This window comes from Rhinolophus sinicus, chromosome X (genome assembly GCF_036562045.2).
Source record: "Rhinolophus sinicus isolate RSC01 chromosome X, ASM3656204v1, whole genome shotgun sequence".
In the NCBI taxonomy this organism is placed as follows: domain Eukaryota; kingdom Metazoa; phylum Chordata; class Mammalia; order Chiroptera; family Rhinolophidae; genus Rhinolophus; species Rhinolophus sinicus.
In genome coordinates this window covers 94,133,373-94,155,388 of record NC_133768.1, presented here as the reverse complement: position 1 = coordinate 94,155,388, position 22,016 = coordinate 94,133,373, and the positions used below count along the sequence as shown (strand labels likewise).

At 35.8% G+C, this 22,016-nt stretch overlaps 1 protein-coding gene across 2 annotated transcripts in view; it reads right to left on the bottom strand.

Annotated features, from left to right (window-relative positions):
* Positions 1-22,016, bottom strand: part of STK26 (serine/threonine kinase 26) — a 64,135-nt gene that overhangs the window by 17,487 nt on the left and 24,632 nt on the right. For both annotated transcript variants that reach the window (XM_019719511.2, XM_019719512.2), the window contains exons 3-4: positions 13,609-13,839; positions 5,597-5,653 (exon numbers count right to left, since the gene is read on the bottom strand). In XM_019719511.2, coding sequence (XP_019575070.1) covers positions 5,597-5,653; positions 13,609-13,839 — 288 coding nt within the window. The remainder of the gene's footprint in view (positions 1-5,596; positions 5,654-13,608; positions 13,840-22,016) is intronic.

Below are 22,016 nucleotides of genomic sequence, written 5' to 3'. Positions count from 1 at the left end.
TGGAGTCAGCCCCTGTACAACAGCTCCTCCACTGTAGTCACGGCCAGTCCACACAATCAGTCAGCCCGTGAGTCAGTCCCTCCCATTGATGCAACCAAGGATCAACTACAACAGGAGGGCAAACACAACCCATACAAGGGACACACCTGGAGCACCTGGCTCAGGTTACCAGGGAGACTGTGCTACTGGCCCCCACAGAACACCTGCTACATAAGGCTACTCCACCAAGACTGGGAGATGTAGCAGGTCTACCTACTACATAGAAACAAACACGGTAAGGCAGCCAAATGAGGAGACAAAGAAACATGTTCCAAATGACTGAACAGACCAAAGCTCCAAGAAAAGAACTAAACAAAATGGAGACCAGCAATCTACCAGATGCAGAGTTCACAACACTGATTATAAGGATGCTCAGTGATCTCAATGAGAACTTCAACATGGAGATAGGAAACATAAAATTGGATAGAAAACATAAAAAAGAACCAGTCAGAAATAAAGAATACAATAACTGAAATGAAGAATGCATTAGAGGGAATCAACAGTACATTAGAGGAAGCAGAGAATCAAATCAGTGATTTGGAAGATAAAGTAGCAGAAAACACCCAATCAAACAGCAAAAAGAAAAAAAATAATCCAAACAAAAAATGAGGAGAGTTTGAGGGGCCTCTTGGACAATATGAATTATACCTACATTTGCATCATAGGGGTACCAGAAGGAGAAGAGAGCGAGCAAGGAATTGAAAGCCTATTTGAAGAAATAATTGATTGAAAACTTCCCTAACCTGGTGAAGGAAATAGATATACAAGTCTGGGAAGTGCAGAGAGTCCCAAACAGATGAACCCAAACAGGCCCACACCAAGACACATTATAATTAAAATGCCAAAGGTTAAAGACAAAGAGAGAATAGTAAAAGCGGCAAGAGAAAAGCAGTTAGTTACCTACAAGGGAGCTCCCATAAGACTGTCAGCTGAGGTCTCAACAGAAAATTTGCAGGCCAGAAAGGATTGGTACAAAATATTCAAAGTGATGAAAAGCAAGCTCCTACAACCAAGATTACTCTACCCAGCAAAGCTATCATGTAGAATCAGAAAACAGAAAAAGAACTTCCCAGACAAGAAAAGTTAAAGGAGTTCATCACCACCAAACCAGTATTACAAGAGATGTTAAAGGGACTTCCTTAAGAAGAAGAAAAAAAAAATGTTTAATAAAATGGCAATAACTACATATCTATCAACAATTACTTTAAATGTAAATGGATTAAATGCTCTAATCAAAACAGAGGGTGGCTGAATGGATAAGAAAATAAGACCCTTACATATGCTGCCTATAAGAAACTCATTTCACATCCAAAGACACTCATAGACTGAAAGTAAAAAGGTGGAAAAGCTAGTTCATGAAAATGGAAATGAAAAAAAAAAAGCTGGGGTAGCAATATATATACCAGACAAAACAGACTTGAAAACAAACACTATAACAACAGACAAAGAAGGACCTAGTATCCCACTTCTAGGTATGTATCCAAGGAAACCCAACACACTAATTCAGAAAGACATATGCAGCATTATTTACAATAGCCAAGACATAGAATCAATCTAAGTGTCCATTAATAGGTGAATGGACAAAGAAGAAGCGGTACATATATACAATGGCACATTACTCAGCCATAAAAAAAAAAAAATGAAAGCTTGCCATCTGCAACAACATGGATGGACCTAGAGAGTATTATGCTGAGTGAAATAAGTCAGACAGAGAAAGACAAATGCCATATGACTTCACTTATATATTGAATCCAAAAAACAAAATAAACGAACAAACGGAAACAAACTCATAGATATAGAGAACATTTTGATGGTTCCCACCTGGGAGGTGGGTTGGGGGGATGGGTGAATGTGGGAAGGGATTAATAGATACAAATTGGTAGTTACAAAATTGTCATGGGGATGTAAAGTATAGCTTGGGAAATACAGTTAATAATATAATAACTATGTATGGTGTCAGATGGGTACTAGATTTATCGGGGTGATCACTTCATAAGTTTATAATCAGTATGTTGTACACATCTGAAAATAATATAATATTGTATGTCAACTCTAATGGAAAGAAAACTGAAAACAGTAGTGATTAAAGTCATTCTAAAAGGTGAAAATGGCATATTATTTTATTGATTGCTGGCAATGAAATTCTGAGATACTACCAAATAACTGAAAGGCAAACATCATACTACTCAAGATTAGTACTTAGTATCACTGATCATAAAATGTTGACAGGAACAGAGGAGGTATACTCTTAGTTACTTAAGAAATTGGGCAAGGTCCATATAAGGGGCACAAGCTATCATTCTAAAGAACTTCTAAAACTAGCCTGGATAAGCCAGTGTATTCCCTAAAGAATTTAAAAATACATATTTAAGTAAAAACAAACAAAAAAGGTGTCCTAAAGATCCATTAGCTTATCTGGTATATTTGAGTCCAGTGTAAAATTCAGTAGATGTAAAATTTCAACTAACTGGGCACTGGAGGACGATGGGAGAAGAGACTCTGTGGTGGGGAAATGGGAATGGAGTGCTGGTACAGTTGTGATATTCTGGTTCATTATCAGACAGAAAACTATCCCAAACCTTATGGTTAAAATGTTTCCTTAGCCATGTTGATAATGATTAGAAAAGGAGAAAAAAGAGAGCTGGAAAGAAGGAAATTAAAGTAGATGGACAGAGATTGTTTTTCATTCCCAATGCAACCCTAGGAGAGACAATGCCAAGATCTTGGTCTACTGTACTTGGAGTACATAACTGAACTTCTCTCCAAAGACTGAAGACTGTGCCATGTCTCTAATAGCTAATACCTCTGTCTCCAGGGCAGTATACCTTTGCTGTCAACTGAGGATATGCAAGAGAGGGACATTTTCTCTTTCAAAGAATGTATACTTATGTGTTCTGGAATTTTCCTGACTTCTAGCCTGTTCCTAATGCAGCATGTTCCTAATGCAGCATGCCTTCACTTTTTTCCTTCGTATCCATGTTTTATTTTCTTAGTCATATTATATGTGTTTTGCTGTAACCTACTGCCAATTCTTATTGAAGAGAAGCGAGGTATAATAAATCCAATAAAACGTCATACAGTATACTCAAAGTCTGTTGACATGCAACTAATTATTTGCAAGAGTGGGAGAGAATCTTGAAGTATACACTATACAATGTTGACATAAATTACAAGTCGTAGTCATATTCCATTAGTCAGGTACTAGTTTAAAGTGATAAACACTCTGCTCAGCATCCTTCTTGTTCTCTCTTATTCCTGACAGCCTAAGCCTCTAAGCCCAATCTTTTATTAGGTTCCCCAAATGATAACATTCATTTGTGTAGGACTATACATGGAGAAGAAATGTCTCATCACTTGGTCTCTCTACAAAGTCCAGTTAAATGAGGTTTATAAATAAATTGAAATATTACTAAATTTTAAAGCAAGAAAAATAAAACTAGAGATATTACTAATCTAATTTCTTTATTTTACATTTGAGGAAATTAAGGCATACAGTTTAAATGGCTTGCTCAATGTTAGGTAGCTAGTCCATGGCAGAACCAGGACTGGGACCTAGGTCTCTTGATTTTTAGCTATTACAAGGTGAAGAAAATTTTAAGTTCATTGAATTTATGCAAATTGGCATTTGTTCTATTAGACAGAGATCAGAATGGCAGTATGAGCTTAAGATCTCACAATCATTTCATTCAGAGATCTCATAAAACTGACCAAGCTATTACTGGGCAATTCACATTGTATTAGTTAGGGTTGGGCCAGTATCCAATGCTTAACATTGCTATCAGTGATCCTGATGAAAGCAGTGGACCAGTTTGTCAATACCTACAAAACCAGGAGGCGACATGGTGAGCTCCTTGGGGCACGAGATAAGGTAACTGATAGATTTGGAAAGGGCTCTTACTGTTTAAAGGAGGATTGGAGAGTAATTGTGAGGCTTCTTGTGAAGCTAATGAAAAGACTACTGTATAATAAAACTATGTGACAAGACAAACAGAAATGAGATCATTGAACTTCAACAGGAGAATGAGATATGACTCTATATGAATGAAGGATTATTATACAAAGAAACACCAGTTGTGTTTTCTCACTAGAGAGGAGAGAGAAAGAAAAATTGAACTCTAGCTTTAGGATGTAAAAATTAGATTAAACACAAGGAAGGATTACTTAAGTTAGCAACTGATTAAACTAAATGGAATTCCTAGGAGGAGATGAGACTCTTCATCAAGTTTAACTACCATTTCTTTAGAATGGTTTAAGTATGGTTCTGTCTAAAGGAAAGAAAAGCTCTTATGATCATTTCTGCATAGGATTATATGAAACTCTGAGTTATTGGCAGTCAGGATTAAAACCTTTTAAATCTATGTAATTTTACTAACAATTGTCACCCCTATAAATTTAATAAAATAAAATAAATAAATAAATAAATAAAATAAAAAAATATTTAATCACTTTCAGTTAGGAAAACTCATCTCCATTTTAAAAAATAAGAATGAAAATGTTACTTGATGATCTTAATCATCAAAACATTATTTTTAGAAACAGCATACTCTATAATTTCAAAGGCAGAAGCATACTAATAATATATTTCATGTAATATTAAAGATGGAAGATAACTTAAAAATAACTCAGTGCAACTTTTTTGTTTTATAGGATATCCAAGTCCAAAGTATTTATGTGTTTGGTTCAGTCACAGATTTAGTTATGAATAGAGCCAGCCCTATAACCTCAAACTCCCAGTGGTCATTCCAGTACAAAAAGTTGCCTCTAGTAATTCATATTGAATTTTAAATACAATGAAATCTTAAAGATTGTACAGGGGGAAAAAAAACATTGATAGACTCACACTAATTTGGGGAAAACAACCAGTGTTTCTCAGAGGTATTTTGGGTGTGAACACATCTTCATGGGGTGGAACGTTTCCTGAACACTGCAGGATTTTAACATCCTCATTCCTGCTTACTAAAATGGCTATAGCACTTTCAAATCATTGTAACAACTAAAAATGCTATCACATTTCCAAATGATCTATAAAGGAGCAGAGAGAACTCTGTAGAGAACTGAGTCTACAGGCCAAGAGCCACTTTTAGTGACAGTTACCTGAATTACATGTTTTTAAAAATCTAAGAATACTGTTTTTTCAGGGATAAGTTTGCAACGCAAAACTCTAAACTGACAGCAACTGTCACACATTCATTCCTAATTTGGGGGGGGGGTTGATTTTATTAAGCTATTTGCATTTCTTATACACTCTAAGAATGTCAGCCACATGTTCAATCCTGCAATACAGCTAAATCTACATAAGGGTAGTGGTCCTGAAGAAAGAATTTAATTTGAATATATTAACTAAAGCAACTACTTACCTTGCCCCAAAGCCATTGCTTACTCCAATTAAAAGAAAAATAAAGTTAAAGTATGGATGTGTATATGTGTGTGTGTGTGTGTGTCTGTGTGTGTGTGTGTGTGAGAGAGAGAGAGAGAGAGAGAGAGAGAGAGAGAGAGACAGAGAGAGACAGAGACAGAGACAGAGAAAGAGAGAGAGAGATTATTTCAAAATACTTACAAGATCCAAAGCTGAACCGCCACCCAGGTATTCCATTATTATCCATAATTTTGAACCCTGTAAAAGCCATGAAACATAACATTTATAATTACAAACCTGAGTCAAATAACATACTAGCATAAATGTTAAATCTGATATACTAATGTACTGGTTTTAAAATATAGGTTTAAAATTAGGTGTTTAAAACCCTGACTATATTTTTCCATAGAACATTACAAATGAAAGTAAAGTTCTGAGTCTTGACATTTCCCCAAACTTATTTAACTTTTGATACAGTTAGATGAATAACAAGTTATTGTTTCCTATTGTAGAACTATTAGCAATTTTTATAAAACTCGGAAAAACCCCATATAACTTTAAATTATTATTTCGAACGACAATATTGAAGGGAAAAGAAAGATACATTAAAGAATGAGAAAGTAAACGGAGATTTGTAGAAATTTTGAATGGGGCTTTAGAGTGAGGACAGTGGATATTTTGCCTTATTTTACTTTTTGGCTTTTGTTTTAATATACTTTAAACCTTTTATCAGCCATGATTAATGGGCATTTTTGGTACATATGTGAAACCTAGGAAGAATATTGTGCTTCTGCACAGGTAAATGGATAAGAGAAAGGGAATATATAGCTTAAAATGAATATGATTACTCCAGGTAGCGTTAACTCATTATAAGTTGTATAAGAGGAAATGGGGCTCATAGGGGGAGTACATATATGTGAATTCCAAAATAGTTGTGCATGTGTGCGTGTGCACACACACATACATACACATCACTCAGCACTATCAGATAAAAATTGGAATAAACTATTGTATCATTTTTCTTTCTTCTTTCAACTATAGCTTGAAATCCTAGGGATACCTCTCTCTCCATACCATTTCATGACTGGTATTCTATGAATTTTTGTGGGACCACAGAGTTGACTGGAAGAGGAATGGTTGGTTTTACTATACTCCAAGTAAGCAAGTTGTGAACGGATTGTGTTCCACAAGTCCATTTTTACATAAGATGTTTGGAATTTGGAAAGCATTTTCCCATAAAAATATTGTCTAATTTCCTGGGTAGTCCCCCAAAAGACAATTTAACACAAAGGTATCCACAGTAGAACATGAAGAGTAGCAGAGAAACTATTTATACCATAACAATGTTTCTAGGGGAAAAATATATTCAGAGTTGTGTTTCAACTTGGGATGCCAAGAACACCTTTCTCATCTTTATAGTCCCAGCTGTGGGATGAAGATTTTCAAGCTACTGCTGGTAGCTCTCAAAGTCTAAAATCTGTGGGAAGTACACAGGAGCTCCATTCAAAATGTCCAAGCATCTCCCTTAAGCTGGGGCTTTATTATGGCAGACAATAGATTCCAGTAACAGGATGATGAGTGTTTAGTGAAATTGTAGTGTGGAATGGGTTGTGACCTAGTGTTAGGGACTGGGGAGGGAGGGCTCAGTTAATTTAAGATTAAAGGATTCCTCCTTTCTTTCTTGATATCCACATTATGTAGGATGTAAGAGAAAGAGAGGAACAGTGTGCCCTCCCCCCAATCTTGGAATCTACTGTCTCCTGTCACAGCAGGCCAGCTTGAACTGAGGAAAGAGCTGAGAGTCTTTGTTAATAGCAGTATCTACAGTAGGAAAGAGAGGAAATAAATCCCCATTATGGTGGGCAGAGGAGAGGAGTTCCAGGATTGGTTTATGTTAACTCTTTTTTATGTATAGAAATTACACACCCCAAATCTGATAATTATGAACCCGATGTGTCTTTATGCTCTTTGAAAGAGAAGAAAAAAGTGTCTCCCACAACGCTGTATAGCCTGAGAATTTTTTCTTCTGCCACAATTTGTTTCTAGTATGTACTATATACTACCTTATGAATTCAGAGTGCACCCCATTCACCTGACATTTAAAAGAAAATGAAAGGATCTTATAAAACATGTTTATCTGTTTTGCAGTTCTGCATGAATGAAACCACCTGTTTTCCAAGTTTAAAAACAATGTGTGTGTGTGTTACCGATTCAAAACAGAAACTTACCAACCATCTGTTCTTTACTAAGAAGTATTCATAGAAAGCTTAAACTGTGATTAAGGTTATAACTAAGCAACTTCCAGATCTGAAAAGAAGGTTTCTTCCTAGCAAGCTAAGTTTTTCAGTGGAACTAGGACTCTTCTGAGACAGGCAGAGAACTAGAGCGGCCTGGTAGCTTTTCTGGCTGCTTTCTTCTGATCACCACTTCCGGAGACAAGCCTTACTGGAGGATGGTCATAGGTCTGGCCATTCAGAAGATTGCTAGGCAGGCATGGGAACTGAAGCAAGGCCTGAGTAGGCACAGGCATAAATGGCGAGCTGGTGAGGTTCCTCTCTGCTCAAGGAAGCTTAACCTACAGAGGCTCTTCTTACCAGTTCCTTGTTCACAGCAGGTCTCAATGAAAACTCCAATCACAAACAAAACAAGACCAAAAAGTCTAGATCCTATGTTTGTAATTTTTTGGGGGACTACAACTTCTACCTTTGATTTCTGGTAAAAGATGTTTGTGTTGGAGAATGCAAGTAAGTATGTTTGGTTTGCTTTCGAATTATTTAAAAGGCTAAGATGATATCTACATACTGGTTTACAATTCCAGAAGAGCCAAGTGAATGGAAACCATAACAGTACATCTGGCACATTTAAGCATAGGAAGTCCCTGAAGGAAAAACTCCAGTTTCTCCATTTAGAAAACGATCCACACATTTTAACAGCGGGTTGAAGGGGTAAGTTTAAAGTGCTGCATCAACATGGGTGGTCAGTTATGGGTTAGGAAATGGCTCTCTGTTCCAAAATTCAAAATGCCTAAAGAGTAAATATTCTAGAGTTATACTATTTACTGAGGAGAGGTTGGAGCCTAAAGAAATTACTGGTGTCTGAAGTACTAACTCTATCACCCTATGAGGCCTTCGAACCCAGCGGTTTCCTGCTAAAGCAGACACTTGGCTAAAGGGGAAAGAAATGCTGCTGTGGAATTTGGAATTCACTTGTTCATAGAAAAATATATTTAAAATACCCATTATATGTATTTGAGAGATCATTATTGTATTACATATCAAATACATGTTGAATTAAGTGGGCTGGTCTATAAATCCAACAGCCAATTATAACATTGACCACATAAACCAGCATGTATAAAAAAATAAGCCAGTTACTAAAGGATAAATGTTGTATGATTCCACTTATATAAGGAGCCTAGGGCAGTGAAATTCATAGACACAGAAAGTGGAATGGTGGTTACCAGGGACTGTGGTGAGGCGAGAATGGCAGTTATAGTTTATTGTGTGCGGTTTCAGTTGAGGAAGGTTAAAAAGTTCTGGAGATGGACGGTGCTGATGGTTATACAACAACCTGAATGTACGCAATGCCACAGAATTGTACACTTAAAATGGTTAAAATGGTTAATTTTATGTCTATTATATATATATTTTACCACAATAAAAATAAATAGAATATAAAGTGTTATAGAACTGCAAGAGACAGTAGAGTAATCTTGCCAGATACCTCACCACCTCTGACCCGTTTTCTTCCAGTCTAGAATGTCTTGCCTATATGCCACCCTCACATCCAAACCCCCATCAAAATCATACTCAACATCTAGTTCAAATGCTACTCCCCAGTTTTAGGGTTATTGCACTTGATGTACCTACCCATAGGTAAGTGGGTAATATTTGGCAAGTTAGATATACCTATTTGGGGCTACGGAGAGAGGCTAGAACCAGAGACATGAATTTAGAAGTTACCGGAATAAAATAGATGATAATGACCAGGCCAAGTATGCAGAATGAGAGGAATATATGTAGTGGCCACTCAATAAATAAATAAATATCTGCTGAATTGAATCTAATACGGGGCTTCTTAGAGGTGTGTTATATTAAATTTAAAGTTATTACTATTTTGAGGAAAAAACATTGTAGGAAGGAGAAATTTTTTCTCTTTTCAGCTTCCTTCAAGTTTTATAAGAAAACTCAAATTATTTTAAAATTAAAGAATATTCCAGAAACATTCACCAAACACTAAGAAGTTAGCACAGACAAGTCTCAGGAAAAATAATGAAAAGGCCACAAAACTGTACAGACTCCATTCTGGAATATTTTACTTTAATCGTTCAGTTTTTTAAAAAAATATAAATATCAGTGGTGGTAGTATGTGGAGGGGGGCATATTTCCTTAACATAAACAGAAATATAAAGCCATTTTTCAACAGAAAATAAAGGTACGATTCAAATTATATTCAATGCCTGAGTGAGCTTCATTTTAAGATTTACATTGAACTAGAAAAATATTTAAAAATTATAAGAGATTCTCCCAATATTGTGAGATCAGAAAGGAAGGGTTTGCTTATTTTAGCACTCTTCATAAAGACTAGCTTTGTCTCTCATGAAAATCTGCAGTGAACTGAAATTAAAGGAAAATACTGTGGTTATACTGATGTGTTTGTCTGGTTTTCACTCTTGTTTTTAAAAATGAAGTTAAACAGTGATCTCAGTCAAAATGAATACCCAGTACATTTTTGCATGTCTCAAGGAAATCACTACAACTGTATACAGTTCCAAAGAGTGTATAGTTTTCTCTCAAATGCAATAACTTTTCCTGCAGTTTACAGTGAGGTCTTGGTCATGCATGATATCCTGTGTAAGGACAACCTGAGAAACACCCATATCCTACTTTACTCAATTAACTTGATTCACAAAATTCCCCATGTCAACTGAAATGGAAGGATGGGTCACAATAAGAACATAAGTTGATTGATAATGCAGTTCCCTGATGGTACAAGGATGTAGCCTTCAATTACATTGACTTCATTAAACAGAACCTTGTTATATTTGATATGATTTTACTTAAAAATATGCAAGCCCACAAAGTCACACTGTTTTAATATTAATTATTTACAGTGGCCAAGACATGGAAACATCAAAGTGTCCTTTGATAGATGATTGGACAAAGAAGATGTGGTATACGGTATATACACAATGGAATACTACTCTGCCATAAGAAAAGATGAAATAGTGCCATTTGCGACAACATGGATGGATCTTGAGATTATTACGCTAAGCAAAATAAGTCAGACAGAAAAAGCAGAGAACCATATGATTTCACTGATATGTGGTATATAAACCAAAAACAACAAAAGAACAAGACAAACAAATGAGAAACAAAAACTCACAGACACAGACAATAGTTTAGTGGTTACCAGAGGGTAAGGGGGGTGGGGGGTGGTAGATGAGGGTAAAAGGGATCAAGTACGTGGTGATAGAAAGAGAACTGACTATGGGTGGTGAACACACAATACGATGTATAGATGATGCATTACAGAATTATACACCTGAAACCTATATAACTTTATTAACCTTTGTCACCCAAATAAACTTTAATTAAAAAAAGAAAAATAGTTGGTCAATTTAAGAAAGTAATTTAAATAGTATTAAAAGGTTATAAAATCATATGTCTTTTTCTTTGTGTGTATATATGTACATCTATATAGAGATAATACACACACATATTTATTTACTTTAATGTACATAGGTTCAGGATACAAATAATTATCAGCCAGCTGTGAATTTCTACAATTTTACTATGAAGCGACATGTTCTTCAAAGTAGTCTTTCATATCATGGAATTTAATGATGGGTAAAGGAAATAAAAATAATTCTGTTTAAGCCTTAAAAAGACATCTTGGATAATGGTTTTGTATCACTGGCTGGTGTGAGAACATTCTACAGTCAGATTTGGACAAAACAAACTATCAGTTTTATTTATTTAAGAATTAAGTATTTATTGGGTGACTGGTATGTGTATACTATGAGGGGAATTTTTTAAAAGGGAAAATCTTAGGAATAAATAATGCAAACAGAGCTACAATTCATTTTCTGTGAGAGTACTGAATATGAATAAACAGAGGTGATAAGCAATCAATAAAACAGTCAATACCATTTCAGTGCCCATTTTCAATATAATATAGAATAGCCTATTTTAAATAGGGCTTATTTAATATTTGAAGTTAGTTACTAAAAATAACTTACCTGTTACAGATGCCTCAAAATAGCAACAGTTCAGGTTTGCTCTAGAGTGGGTGTGGAATTACCAGGATTAAATCCAGAAAGAGTAAACCATAATGAACAAATCTCTCTCTCTCTCTCTCTCTCTCTCTCTCTCTCTCTCTCTCTCTCTCTCTCTCTCTCTCTCACACACACACACACACACACACACACACACACACACACACGAAAATAAATTCATGCTATGGGAATTAGGAGGAGGACCGAAAACTACTGAGATTGAGTGACCACTCATAGGATTCCTAAAAAGGAATATGATCTGCTAACTAAGCTTAGGAAAGAATATGAATGCACATGTCACAAATAATCAAATAATTATGCATATAGTAAAATGGAGTAATGGCTAACGCTAAGAAGTAAATTGAACAGGAATTGCCAGCAGTATTACCTTTTCTTGGAAGCCTTCACACCATCCCCCCAAAAAAGAATAGAAGTGACTGCTTGCTTATAGATGTGCTCTATTTGTACCTTAGACATATTTAATCACAATAGCTGCACCTTTTTAGCACAATATGGGACTGTGAGCTCCTTAATGGCAAGAGTGAGTTGTTCATTTTTATATCTAGCACCTAGTAAAGTGTACGATACATAGTAGCTGTTTGACTGTTTAATGGTTCATTATACTATGCATTCTTTCCACATTCATCTATTTCATGTAATATTAGAATAAATCAGCCTTTGTAAGAAGGTAGGGAAATTGATGATGAATTTCTATATCAGTATTAACTAATACAGATAAATTATCATAGGGTTTATTTGGTCAGAACATAAAAAGATAGCATTAATTTTTATGCAGGCCAACAGCTTGGTAAGTTATAAACATATCCTTTTTGGCCTAGAGATAGATGAACCAAAAAACCTAACCAAACAAAAAAAGCCTTCCCCCATTGTGAGCCCTGCAAAGCAAAGATCTAACTGCCTTCCTTTGAAAATTTTGGACACTGGGATAAAAAAAGTTTGTGTTTTTTTTAAAGTGTGTTTTTTTCCAGGACCCACCAGCTCCAAGTCAAGTAGTTGTTTCAATCTAGTTGTGGAGGGCACAGCTCACAGTGGCCCATGCGGGGATTGAACTGTGAGCCTTGTTAAGAGCACCGCGCTCTAACCAACTGAGCTAACTGGACGCCCTTGGAATAAAATTTTTTAATTGTAATGTAATTTAAACACTAATCTAAGCTCAATTTTTTCAAATTATTTATGCTTCACATTCAATAGGCACAAATCTAACTTCTAACTCTAGAACCCAGGAACTCTTGGATTTTACTAAAGAGTTTTCTGTTATGCACTAACATCTCTATCTGCTGGAACATTAGGTGTCTGCTAATTGCATGATCCTGGAAACTAAAAATCCAACTTTTTTTGGATGGGGGGAGGGAATAGATATTATTCTATTTAATTTCATTTCAACAAATATTTCTCATGTGCTTAAGATGTGCTATGCCCTGTGCTAAGTGATGTAAAAACCAAGACTGGTTGAGCTAAACTCCCTGCCATTAAGGAGCTCACAACCTGAAAGGACAGGGAGATGTGTAAATAACCACCATACCTCAAAGGAATAAGTGACTTACTTACATATTCCATCAATTCTGAGGTTGAGACAGACTGGACCATTGAGAATAATGTGTTAAAGCCCAGGGGGGAAGCTCTTTCCTGACAAAGGATATGTCTCAAGGACCAGCTGCATTTCTATTCCTCCATCAACCCAAAAGTTCAGGTGTGGAAAAATGGTGCAACTGAGTACTGGAATGCATTCAGGATACAGCTGCTAAATCTAAAAACAGTCTATTTGGCGCTCTGAATGGAGTTAGATTCTGCCTGGAGGCCAAAGACTGCCAAATCCTAATTTAAGACACTGCCTTTCAAAAATAGAATTTAAAAAAGAAAGAAAAACTTATAATTCAAATACCTTATGACTTAAATAATAGAGCACACACATTACCTTTAAATATGATCCATAGTATTTTGTTACATAGGAGCTGTCACACTGACTCAAAACAGTTATTTCTTGCTGAATGTCTTCAATTTCATCTTCGGCTTCCTCAAGGTCTATGATTTTAATAGCAACCACTTGCTGGGTACGGTTATCAATTCCTTTGAAAACTTCTCCAAAGGAGCCTTTCCCAATGCGTTCTAATTTTGTGAACAGTTCTTCTGGATCAGCTATATTATTCTAAGATGGGGAAGAGAAAGAAAACAAACGTTCTCCATCAAATTTTTTTTTTAATAAAGGAAAACAAATCACATAAGACATTAACACATTTTTTAAAAGCCTACAAAATTCCCTTGACTCTTCACATGTGCTTTGTTGGAACAATTGTAACCCCAAATGGTCAGCTAGTCCATAATCTACTGGATCACTCACACTAACAGTTTAGCTGATCCTGCTACCACAAACAATCCTATACAGCAAATGTTGTCCCTGATGCCTGCCAAAGGGCCAGGCACATTTTAGAATAAAGCAGCTGGTTATGCACAGTTTGTACATTAATGCTGTGGTAGTGATAGTGAGAGAATACCTAACCTAAGCTACAGGTAGGTGAATCATTAACAATTCTAACATCGCCCCAGAAATATATTACCTTTTAACTTTCTTTTTCTCTCTCCAACTTGGACATCCCGATCAACCCACCTATTCTTTTAAACCACCATGTAAACAATACAGAACACAAAAGACTCAGGAATTTATGAGTCTTTTTTTCCTCTTTACTTGGGATCTTATCCATTTGTTATGTTCTCATCAATGGCTGAAATAAGATTATATGCCTTTATCATAATTGCTAGTACTCATGAGGAAATGGTAATATATTGAACTTTCACAATTTACTTCAGTGGGAATCCAGAGTAAGTGACAATTTGCTACAACAAAATCTGTAGTCAAGTATAGGTTTTTAGGTTAACAAATGTATAGGCATGACTTAGATTTATAAATTCACTGTCTTTTCCTGATTCACAAATATCCTTTATCTTATCATATACAATTCTTTTTCCCCCTCCCTCCTGTCCCCCTCCCCGCCCAACTCTGAGTAAAGCCGTTGCTGTTCTCAGTCTAGTTGTGGAGGACGCAAATCACTGGCTCATGTTGGTATTATGAGCCTTGCGCTTCCCCTGGCTGAGGCAGTTGGTCACCAGTCGTCAGTCGGCTACTCACAGCAGCTCAGGGCACCCAGCTCCAGGTCGAGCCATTGTTCACAAATCTAGCTGTGGAGGGCACAGCTCACTGGCCCATGTGGGAATCGAACTGGCGACCTCGGTGTTAGGAGCACAGCGCTCCAACCACCTGAGCCACCTGGCCACCCCTACAATTCTTAATTAAAATTTTATTCTCGCAAGATAACCTTTATATACTTACTTAAACTCATATTGCTGAATATATTCTTCTAATCAAGTAGAAAGACAAGATTTCCAAACCTCACCAAAAGACACGTTATTAGTTTGTATTTAAGTGCTTTGTCAGTCTGGACCTAAAACTTTACTTTGAGTTCCTTTAAAATGTAAGAGGATGTTATCTAGTTCTGGTGAACTGTCTATATTTAATTTGTCGATTGAACCTAGATTATCTGTTCATGTACTACAATTTTATCTAGTCATCAATTTCAGGAGACAATTATAGAGTTTGCATGTTCACTTATATCTTCTTTTATTAGACAAAGAGATCATTAAAGCTAAGGATAAAGCTAAAGATTAAGGATATTTTTTCTCTCATCAAGTTCTTTGCACCATCATCACCAAAATGATCTACTACTACTCTAGTAAACACAGGGAATATAGTCAATAATATGGTAATAACTATGTGTAGTGCCAGGTGGGTACTAGACTAGTCAGGGGGATCACTTCTTAAATTATATAAATGTGTAACCACTATGCTGTACACCTGAAACTAATACAAAATAATATTGAATATCAACTGTAATTGAAAATTTTATAAAAAGGGGGAAGGGGAAGGGGAACAAAAGGTTCAAAATTTCCAGGTATGCAACAAATAAGTCATGGGGATGTAACGTATAGCATAGGGAATATAGTCAATAATATTTTGATAATGTGGTATGGTGTCAGATGGTTGCTGGACTTATCACATTGATCACTTCTTTAGGTATATAAATGCTGAATAACTATGGTGTATACCTGAAACTCATATAATATTGTATGTTAGCTATATTTTAATAAAAATCTTTTAAAACTTATAATTGCTTTTAAAATGTTTTCACTAACTTTTCTTTTTTCCACTTGCTTAAATACTGTTTGCACATGACCTACTTAATTTATAAGCTTCTCCATTCTCCTTGGTTGGATTTTTTCCCCATTTCTAATAGTTGTACTTTCTATGTAGTACTCTCTTTGATATTGCAAACTACTTGTTATCCCAATCCACCTCCAGCACCCACATGAAACATATTGTGAGCTTCCCATATAGGTTTTTAAAAATAGTTTAGACTTCCAGTAGGTTTCAAATGCATTTTTAATGCTCACATTTTGTTATAATATGTTCTCCAAAACTTGAGTACCATCATTATTGATTTCCTTGGTGTATTCTTTCTTTACCAAGACATTGTACTTCATTGTGATCACTATTATGCAATAGCTAATCCACAAGATACCTCTCTTCCTTCTTTTGGTGATGGTTCTTGCCTTTCTAATATCTTGTGGCAAAAATACTCGTCAAATAGCTTGGTGATAGGTTCACTTCCCTATAACTTCCTAAATTCAGTGGATTTGGAAAAATAAAAAGAACAAATATTTCAGTTCTTGCAATCTAACTACAAACAAATCTAAAAGTTTTAAATATGCCATTGATTAAAAAATATATAGTATGTACTTCCTGATACACTCTCAACTAGGAAGTACATTCATTAACTTTATAAGAAGAATTTTTTGCTGTAAGAAACAAAGATTAAATCCTGATCTTCCTAATTCATGTTTTAAAAGGATTTGATTGAAACAATCAACCCCAGGGAGAACACAGCTGTTGTGGCTTTCTATAATCAATGGGTTCCTGAAAGTATGTAAATCAAAGATTTAAAAATCAAATCACATTTTGCATTTTAAAGAAGCTCTGAAGAATCCTAACTCATCAATATAGGTTAAGATTTTAAATCAAGGAATATCAAGCTGGAGAAAGAAAAAGAGAAAGATGCATCATTTACACAATGTTTGTATACCCCACTCTTGTATTTTGGGACTAAGACTTCTCATGCAAAACCCAAACTTTCAGAGTGGAAGGGATCATGAAAACAAGTTTTCACTGGTATAACCTCACTTCCCTTACTATCTGAGGACAGAGACCCCTGCTCTATTTGCCAATTCCTGAATTTTGGATAGATAACACCTAAATTCTAACTCCCCCTTCACCATCTCCCCAGCTTTTTGCTGAGTCTTTATTAAGACAGATTCCCTTTCTGTTTTTGATGCAAGAGCAAAAGTCAAATAAATAAATAGTAAACATCCCAAGTAACACAATTTAACAACGACCTATGTAAAGCTGATTTGCCCAATCATTCACATCACTCTTCTTCAGAGCCTCTAAGAAAATCAAGTCAAGTCAGCTTCCTCTCCTAGACCAATTGGGGGTGGAGGGGAATCACTGCATAAACTATATAAATGTCTAACCACTATTCTGTACATCTGAAACTAACATAAAATAATGTTGAATGTCAACTGTAACTGAAAAAAAAATAATTTAAAAAGAATATTAAAATTTCCAACATTTTCTACTTCTACTGCAAAATTGCAGTTTACTACCATATCTGTTTTTGGATTGCCTTCTCAAAACCATAGCCTAGAAAGGATCTCTAAGTTCTGCAGCAGTACATGAGAGGAACAGCTAAATTAACTTCATATTGACTTATGATGAATGGTAGACAATTTATACATGCCCCACAAAAACGTGTCTATGAAAATGAAAACCTCACAGATCCATCTCAGAACATTCACTTATTCCTTGACCGTCTTTACCTGTCCTTTGATTGAATTTGGACTCTTCAGGTATAAGTACATTATTACAAACTTGTCTTAGACAGAAGGTATCATTACTATTAAAACACCAACAAGGATAACAATAACCTTTTAGTATGGAAATACTCTTAGGAAGTCCAACAGGGAAAAATGTAAGATGATCATTTTGCTTGTCTCCTGTGTAAAGTCAGGGACAGATGGAAGAAGACTTCTTGCATACTTAAATCACAGAATCAGGGCTGGCGGAAATTTTGAAGGTTCTCTAAGTACTTTCCTGTTCTGGCTGCACATGAGAATCCCTACTACAACTTTTAAAATGCAGATACTTAGGCCTCATTCCAAAACTACTAATTCAGAATCTCTACGATTGGGGCACAGCAATCAGTATTTTTAAACAAGTACTCCGAACTGTTTTCTACGTTATTTTGGCACCAGTTTTAAGATCAGCATTTGGGAACCACCGGCAAACAGATCTTGAATTTGTACCCTTGATTATATGGAACTCATTATCATAATTTCCCCCAGGCAAGCCTGTGGCTCTCTTCTAACTCTGCACACATAGAGGACAACTTGGAGATTAAAACAAAACCAAGAGCATCTTGGTATTTATATACCTATATTTTAAAAATTAAGTCTTCAATACTTCTTCTAAGGACACGTCTAAAATTAGTACCCACCCCCAAATAAGACTAGACATAATATTTACGAAAACATACACAATGTATCCCATACACTTTGTATATCTAGTCTTGACATTTTTTTACCCAAGATAGCCTGTGTAATATAATAATAGGGTGTAAAATAGGTTAAGATTTAATTGATGATTAAACAGTCAAGGAAACAGTCAGGAAACAGTCAAGGTTGACAAAGAGTACTAGTTTAGTTTAGGTTAGCTAGTAGAAAATGGGTACAAATTATGGAGGGGGGGTGTAGGGAAGGAAAAAGTTTTCCTTGACCCTCTTAGAGTCCCTAGCTGGGTCTGAAAAACTGACAAAGACAGAGGAACAGAAGAAAAATATAAATTTATTTAATATTTTTAACATGACACCAGATCCTCCATAAGGAAATAAAAACTCACAGGGTGCCATATTTTGAGGTAGCCTGTCCTGAACCCCATCAGGGGGCATTAAAAATAGGTGATCAGGAGAAACAAGAAAATTAGAATTTGTCTTGGGATTCTAGCAGAATGGAAACATAGAGACCCAAAGGTTGGAAAGAACCAAAGGTAACAAATCTAGTTTCTTTGAGGTAGCTAAGTCAGACCTCTAGTCTGGAGCTGAGAGTGCAAACACAATCGATTTAGGGAAGAGAGGTAGATTTCTCAGAGGATTTGACCAGGAATGGTTGAGCTCACGTATTCTGAAAGAAACTTGAAAAACTAAGAACTAAGCTGTGCAAGGCTGACCTCAAACTAGGTTTTATACTTGCCTCCCTAACTTAATAAAACCCATTCTATGAATGCTCTGGGCTATAACAGCATTTGCGGGGCCATGTGAAGCTGGGATATGGAGTGCGGTCCATATGCCATCTGCAGGGTCCAGATGATGGATGCCTGTCTTAGATATCAAGCTGAAAACAAACAAAAGGATTGCGTTGTGGTCTGGGAAGAATGTAGTTATTCCTTCCACAACTGCTTCATGTCCCTGTGGGTGAACAGAACAATTGCTGCCCCCTCTGCCAGCAAGACTGGGTGGTCCAAACAACCGGCAAATGATGGTGGTGGAAGGCTTTTTTAGTGCAGTTGTCCAGAGCCTTAGTGGATCTCATTATCAAGTGTCCTACAGAGGCTAGGACACTCCAGGGGACTAACTAATTCTTCAAATAGGAGGAGATGGATCTTTGGTCTTTGGGGCCTCATCAAAGGCACAGTTTAGCGTTTTGTCAGTTTTAAGTTAAAAAATTCTCTGCAATTAAGAAGATAATTTATCAAAGATGGTCTTTCTTACCTCTGTGGTATGTGTCACACACACTGTTTAGAAGTGCTACAGAGGAGGAGAGAACTACAAATTGACCTTTGCAATTTACTTTTTGATATCCAAGGGGCTGTGGAAGCAGTTCCATTCAGAAGAGAAGTTTTTGCATGCATACGGTTGATCAGTTGAAAAAAGAAGACAATGTTATAGTAACAAATAAAGTGCAGTTTAACCCCCCAACCCCAAAAAAGGGACACCATTTGCATTTTTACAAAGACTGATGTGTGTATAGGCCGATCAGTGACTCACTGAAGAGGAGATGTATAGAGGAAGTAATGAGCAAAAATGTGCTAATGATATCAAGCCACATAGAAAGGAAGACCTCTTACTCCCTTCAAATTCTCAAGTGGTAACATGGGGAGTGGCTTGCAGTGAACTCAGGATGCCCTGACAATCACAGAGAATAACTAAAAATTTTAGCCTAACAATGTACTAAAAACTAGAGATATCGCGTTAGCTACCTAGTATTTAAATTGTTCAGATTAGTTCTCTCAAGCTAGAGCTGAAATGCTTTTTTGGATTACTTCCATGTCTGTACTATCAACTGTCAGTTAACAAGTAGAATACATGTAAATAAAAGTCATTCTCTGGTGATTCCATGAGCCTCAAATTCAATTAGCTTTATTATGATTGCCTATGTTAAGATTTTTCAATTGTCCTGTGAACATTGCCTTATAAGTTTGTGGAGTACTTCCTAATCAAAATACTGCCAGAAGAAAAATAAAGATTAAAATCAATAGTCATATACCTCCTAGTACTGCTTGCATTCAAGATCACAGGACACTACCTTTTTAAAGTGCTATATATGATCCAGGCACAACTGATTTCTCCCTGGATAGAACTGTAACAGTACAGGCTTTTAGTGCTGGAAGGAAATGTATAGGTCATTTGATCCAACTCCTTATCACCACCATCAGCAACAAGCATTTATTGAATGCATGCTGTGTCCTAGGGTAATACCACCTAATGGAAGCTATGAAATTTAAGACTATTCATGTCAAAATAATGGTAGAGGTAGGGAGAGGTTATTAAGAGAAAAAGAAATTCTGGCATTAAAAGAATTATAGAATCTTTGAGATGAACAGGAATTTAGCAAACATCTGATCCAAAATCTAGTTTTATAGGGAAAAAAACTGAAGCCTAGAGTGGTTATAAATTGTTCAAGAATATAAGGTAGTTCATTAGAGGCAAAGCTCAAATGTGAACCCAGGACTCCTGAATTTTTAAGTCTAAGTTTCTTTCACTACAGCTTGGATTAATTTGTAACTTAAACTATATTCTTTTGCTATAAAACCAAAATTATTTCCATCATGAACAGATCACACAACTGCCCAATGTCTACTTAGTAATAGCCCTACATTTAAAGAATCTGAAAAAACTAAAACTTAAAAGAATTTGAAAAACTTAACAGAGGACTTCCCTAGTCTTCAAATGATATGATTACTTACAATTATTGAACCACTCTGCAACTGACTAATCCTTGCATATATGCACAATTACCAAATATTTCATATTACACTCTTACAGAGAAGTGAGCCGTATGTAATCTTGACTTTTTGGCAAGATTACTACACTCAGCCCATTTTTTCCATGTCAATAACTAGACTGGAATGTGGAGCCTTTAGAGTGTAGGAGGCAAAGTAGTGATGGTATTCCACACCATGATTCTCATAGGATGCAATGTCCAGACGCCAACAGCTCTAATTACAACTTTATCACTGATTTATTGTACTTCAGTCACCTTTAACACTAAGATTTTCAGTTCTGTTCATAAAAATAGACTCTCAAATTGATGAAATTTTCCGAGAATAAAAATAGTATTTTTTTAAAATTTTATTTTATTAAATTTATTGGGGTGACAATTGTTAGTAAAATTACATAGATTTCAGGTGTACAATTCTGTATTACATCATCTATAAATCCCATTGTGTGTTCATCACCCAGAGTCAGTTCTCCTTCCATCACCATATATTCGATCCCCCTTACCCTCATCTCCCACCCCCCACCCCCCACCCCCCTTACCCTCTGGCAACCACTAAACTATTGTCTGTGTCTATGAGTTTCTGTTTCTCATTCGAACCATGTGATTTCACTGATATGTGGTATATAAACCAAAAACAACAAAAGAACAAGACAAAAAAATAGTATTTTTTTGTGGAAGGTTTTATGTTGGAATAGAATTGTTCAAATGACCATGTGAATACTTAGATTACTTTAATAATGAGGACAAAACTCCTCATAAATTATTTTAAACTTTTGAAAACTTTGACTTCAGAAGAATATTTTTCTGCTTTGTACAACCTCAGGTTCATATTACAAGTACCTGATAAAATATGGAATACTTAAGAGACCTCTGTGATTTATATCTCTGAAGTGAAATACGTAGCTTCACTATATTTTGCATATAACAGAATAGGACCTAAGA